General features: G+C 55.3%; 1 protein-coding gene across 1 annotated transcript; it reads left to right on the plus strand.

Annotated features, from left to right (window-relative positions):
• Positions 1 to 43: 43 nt before the first annotated feature.
• SIX2 (SIX homeobox 2) lies at positions 44 to 4446 on the plus strand. Its single transcript, XM_021526463.4, has 2 exons — positions 44 to 671; positions 3210 to 4446. Exons 1-2 carry the CDS (start codon positions 112 to 114, stop codon positions 3511 to 3513), a joined length of 864 nt encoding a protein of 287 aa, XP_021382138.1. The 5' UTR covers positions 44 to 111; the 3' UTR covers positions 3514 to 4446.
• The last annotated feature ends 994 nt before the right edge of the window (positions 4447 to 5440 follow it).

Here is a 5440-nt window from a genome sequence, read left to right on the forward strand (position 1 = left end):
CCCGCCGGGCGCCGCCGCCCCGGGGCCGGCCCCGCATGCCGGGCGCTGCCCGCCGCCCCGCGCCGCTCCCCTCTATGCGGCCGTAGGGCGCGCGGCGCGGCAGGGCTCACCATGTCGATGCTCCCGACTTTTGGCTTCACCCAAGAGCAAGTGGCCTGCGTCTGCGAGGTGCTCCAGCAAGGCGGCAACATCGAGCGGCTGGGGCGGTTCCTCTGGTCCCTCCCTGCCTGCGAGCACCTCCACAAGAACGAGAGCGTCCTGAAGGCCAAGGCGGTGGTGGCCTTCCACCGGGGCAACTTCCGCGAGCTCTACAAGATCCTGGAGAGCCACCAGTTCTCGGCGCACAACCACCCCAAGCTGCAGCAGCTCTGGCTGAAGGCGCACTACATCGAGGCGGAGAAGCTGCGGGGGCGACCCCTAGGGGCGGTGGGCAAGTACCGGGTGCGCCGCAAGTTCCCGCTGCCCCGCTCCATCTGGGACGGCGAGGAGACCAGCTACTGCTTCAAGGAGAAGAGCCGCAGCGTCCTCCGCGAGTGGTACGCCCACAACCCCTACCCGTCCCCCCGCGAGAAGCGGGAGCTGGCCGAGGCCACCGGCCTCACCACCACCCAGGTCAGCAACTGGTTCAAGAACCGCCGGCAGCGGGACCGCGCCGCCGAGGCCAAGGAAAGGTACGGCTTCCCACGGCTTCCCCCGGCGCCCACGGCTTCCCCCCGACCCCGCTGCTCACCCCGAGTCTCTCTATTTGCCCTGGCCCCGGCTGCAGAAGGCCCGCCGGGAGGGGATGGGGGCTCTCCGCCTCGGGGGCGCCCAGAGAACCAGAGGCGAGCGAGCTGGGCGCTTGGTGAAGGCGTCTGCACACCAAAAGTAGCCCCGGGAGAGGCGGCCGGGACCCGTTCCCCGCCGACACCCCACTCCCCGCACAGCCGGCGCGGCGGCCCCGGGGCAGCCCCGGCTGCCAGGGACGCTTTACACGGCCTGCGAGGACTCCTGGTTAAGCAGCGCTGCCGCCTCCTCTCCGTCGCAGCCCGGCGTGGAGCCCAGCCAGGAGCCGCGGCCGGAGGTGCCCGTGCGGGCCCGCGGCGGCGGGGCCCAAAGGCGAGGGCTCCGCGCCCCGCACAGCTCAGAGCGGTCCTTGAGGGCTATCCCGGTGCACAAAGGGGCAGCCGGGGACAGCCGGCACTGCGTGGGGCTGAACCTCGGTAGCAAATATGTCCTCTGTCCTGGGCTCCTGGCGTGCGGCAGGAGACCTGGACAAGGACTGAGAGGAGCAACTTCCTGCCTCGCTCATGACCTTGCAGTTCTTATTCGCTACCCAGCAAGGTGTTCATGAACGCACGTCAATAGGTGTGTGTTCTTAGGCCGAATATGATTCTGCATCTGTGTTTTTCACGTTAGGAGGGAAGGGACCATTAATCGCCGGGAACAGGTTAATGCCTACATCCCTGGCTATTCGGGATGATTTTTCCACCAGCATTCCCTGTGCCTTAGGAAGACAATTCGAAGAAGCAAAAAGGGTCCTCTTGCTGCCTTCAGTAGCTCACTGAACTGCCCGGTCCGTACAGGCAATTGTAGGATCGTATGATCTGCGCGGTTAATTAGCGGATCAGAATCCTGTAGATCCGTGCCTCCGAGGAGAATTCTTTCTATCACTGGTTTCTGCCAACCGTGTTTTGGAAACAGGCAGCGCCGCGGCCGCACTGCCGCGCGGCCCTGCAGATTCGGGCACAGATTTGCTCTATTCATTTCCCGAAACTGTGCTAGTGCTTTAATTTTCCTTCAAATCCTCACAAGTCTTGGTTTTACGAGATGTTAGAGGTCCTTTTTATTGCTGATAGCAGGGACTCACCTTCAAATATCCAAAGGAAATGAAGGTTACACTTATTCCATTCCTTTTTTCTTTTTTTTTTTTCCCGAGGAATCAAATTTTAAAGGTCTCCAGAGACAAATAATATTTTTGACATTGAAAAATACACTCAACCTAATATTACACTCCAGGCGTTGGAGAACAGATCGTTCACGGGATTGCCATCCACTCAAGGAAACCTGTTCAAACAGAGCTTTCTTGTCTATTTTAATTTTTTTGGCACTAAGTGTCTCCAGCCACATCATGCAGCCCTTAGTGAGGAAAACCTGTCAGTGCAACAGCTTAATTTCTCTCGACCAAATCCTGCAGGATAGGGCCCTTCTACCAGACAGTGTGTTACAAAACTTCCACAAAAGCTTTTAAATAGGCTTGCACTGCCTTTAGTAGTTCAGGCAGAATGGTGTCTAAAGTATTTCTGCGAGGGATATGCAGGCCGCATAAGCCTTGCCTAGACGGCCACTCTGACCCCTTCCTGTCACTCACATTACCGAAAAAAAAAAAAACATCTATAGATATATAAATATATAGAATATATTTGCAATGGCTTGGCCCGCCTCCAGCGATTTCTTGGTGTTCACCCGGTGATGAATTTCGAAACTATGTCCTGCCTTTCCGAGCCTTTGTCGGCGTGCCCCCGCCGCGGAACCGTGCGAGGCCATCCTGGCTGCGCCCACGCCGCTCCAGGAGGGGACGGGAGCAGCGGCGGGCGTGCGGAGCATTTCCCGAGAGGGCCGGGGAAAGCAGAGGGTTAACTCTGTTCGCTTTCCTTATCGTCCATATTGGGCTATGTCTTGAGCTTGAAGCTCAGGGCAGGGAAAAAAAAAAAAAAAAATGTCCAGTTAATTAAGCAAAAGACTTTCCCTCCTGATGTGAGCCCGGGAGGCTGTTCTGCTGCACGGAGCCATCCTGCCTGCAGCTCTCCGGGCTTTGGCCTTCTCAGGAGAAATTATGGCTGAACATCTCTTCAGCTCCTAGAGCAGTTTTAAAGTTAAAAAGTCTTTTTTTTTTTTTTAATAGCTGTTTTTTTTTAAATAAAGTCTTCCTCCCTTCCGCCCCCCTCCTCACGCTGTGCAAACTCTTTGGACGCAGAAAATTACGGTTTGGCAAAGTGACACTTTCCGCTGGGCTGGTGGGAGACTGTTTACAAGCTCAGCGGACCTTAGACCTAAGTGCCAGATGAAGTGGCCTTGGAGGTTGGCAGAGTTTTTAAACCTCCAGTTTTTGCACTCCCCTCCGCTCGCTGCTCCCCGGATCCAGCTCCCCGCAGCCCCCGCTCCCGCGGCGCGCCCCCCGGAGCGACGGCCACATGGTGATTTCCCTCCCTCTTTTGTGTTTCCTATAGGGAAAACAACGAGAATTCCAACTCTAACAGCCACAACCCGCTCTCGGCGTCTATGAACGGGAATAAGACAGTTTTGGGGAGCTCAGAGGACGAGAAGACGCCGTCAGGGACCCCGGATCACACCTCCTCCAGCCCTGCGCTGCTGCTCAGCTCCAACCCCGGGCTGCAGCCCCTGCACGGCCTGGGCCACCCCCAGGGCCCCAGCGCCATCCCCGTGCCCAGCGGCGACCCCATGCACCACCACAGCTTGCAGGACTCCATTCTCAACCCCATGTCATCTAACTTGGTCGATCTGGGCTCTTAAAACCGTGTACACGCTCACTCCTTCTCGCCAGCCCTTCTTTCCTCATTTTTGGTTTTTTTTTTTTTTCTTTTTTTTTTTTTTTCTTTTTTCCTTAACCTTACCTGGGACTTTGAAGCAATGACAAACACCTTAGTGGAAGTGTTGTGCCCTTTGGCAGTAGGCTGGCTGCAGGTTTGCAAGGTAGTGGGCTCTGCTGTGGGTAGCTGATATTGTGAAAAGCCTTAAGGGTTGCTTACAGGCGTTTTCAGGCGTGTAAGGACTGTTGGACAGGAGCCGGGATTTTCACGGCAGGCTGTAAGGCTGATCGGTGTAGCAGCTCGTTCCAGCCTTAATTTCACAAATCTCTCAGTGTTGTCACTCGATCGGGCCGGTCTGTATGGGAAGAGGCACATTGTAATATTTCTTTTTTTTTTTTTTTTTTTTGGGGGGGGGGTGGGTAAGAAGGGGAACGCAAGGCTACTCTTGCCATGCCTGTTTGAAAGTTACACATCGCTCCCGTTATTCTATTGTAGTTATGTATCCGTGGCAGGTGTACGATGTACAATTTCAACTAAGAATACAAAAGTTGTAGTCAAGATATAGCAGCAGCACGCGCTCTAGGCAGACTCTGTAACCTTCTTGTAGCTGATGCTATGCAGAGAGACAGCTTCTTTGGCCTCGTCCATGTGGTGCTTTCGCCATTTGCTGGGTGGGAAAGGAAGTGATGGCCCGGCTCCGGCCCGAAGGAAGGCAGAGGTAGATTTTCCCCTCGGTGTGCAACGCGGGCTGGAGCGGGCTTTAAAAAGAAAACAGGAATTGCTGCTCAAATTTAGACTTAAACGACAGTATCAACCGCAAGTCACTCACCTTAGTTTTGTTTATTGTTTATATTATGTGAATACATTCTTTGGAAAATATTTCTGCTTTTATTTTATAATAAAATTTAGAAATCTAGCTCGGCGTATGGCTGCTTCACTCGCCCGCGGGGTATTTTCGGGCTCAGCCCTGAGCGGGGCAGAGCGGGCGTCCTGATGGGGACGCCGGGGAAGGCAGTGTCGGGTGGCCAGAGCCCCGCCACCCTGCCCGGTTTGGCCCGGGCACGTCGGGGCCCTTGCCGGCCCGGCCCGGGGAAGGCTGAACGCCACGGGCAGCTGAAATCGCCCTGCGGGAGCGGAGAGCCAAGGGCACGGGGAAAGACGGGCGGTGCGGGCCTTGAGGCAAGCGGAGAGGTCGCCCACCTGCTCTCCGAGGGCACGGCCGTGCAGGCTGCGGGCTTTTCTGCACCGGTGTCCGCCTGCCCCGGCAAAAAGCCGCCCCCTCTCCCCCCAACCTCGTCCCGAAGGCTGGTGGGCAAACCGAGGGTGGCCGAACCCCGCTCCGGGATCCGGCACGGCTGGGCTGCAAATGCCTTTCCGGTGCCTGCGGGATGCTGGGAAAGGGATTTCTCTATTCCTCTCCTTTTTCTTTCTTTCTTTCTTTTTATTTTCCTTTCCTGTAAGCACCGGGTGGCCAAAGATACAGGCAGGTTGCTTGCCAGTTTGCCCCATTAAACAGCGCAGGTCTCTTGCAGCTTGCACCTTCGCTGCCTGTCTTTGCTGGAAGCCGAATATATATGCTTTAAATGTTCTCAGAACTTCCAAACAGCTTTATACCTTCATTTTTGGTATTTTTAAATCTTTTTTGGAATTATTTTCTTGTGAAAAATAAGCCAAGAAAACTATTTGACTTCAAGCGGCATAGAAAAATGTGTAGATCAGCAAAGATCGGGTCCAGGTTTCAGATGCTGGCTGAAATTTCAATCAGTGGGAGTATGGTGCGGGCAGTGTTCTAATTTGATGTAATCTGGGTCTGGATTAGCGCCTCTGTGCGTTTGCGGGTGCCCGCTAAAAGCACATTTCTCTGAGGTCCCGTTAAAAGTCTATAGGAGGGAATGTATAGATGTCGGTAA

Source organism: Lonchura striata, chromosome 3, assembly GCF_050655825.1.
Source record: "Lonchura striata isolate lonStrDom1 chromosome 3, ASM5065582v1, whole genome shotgun sequence".
NCBI classification, from domain to species: Eukaryota; Metazoa; Chordata; class Aves; order Passeriformes; family Estrildidae; genus Lonchura; species Lonchura striata.

Bases quoted from the DNA above. Each gene is read 5' to 3' on its own strand.
- SIX2 (XM_021526463.4), top strand. From the start codon at position 112: ATGTCGATGCTCCCGACTTTTGGCTTCACCCAAGAGCAAGTGGCCTGC. The intron at 672-3,209 runs GTACGGCTTCCC...TGTTTCCTATAG, and splicing joins GCCGCCGAGGCCAAGGAAAG to GGAAAACAACGAGAATTCCA.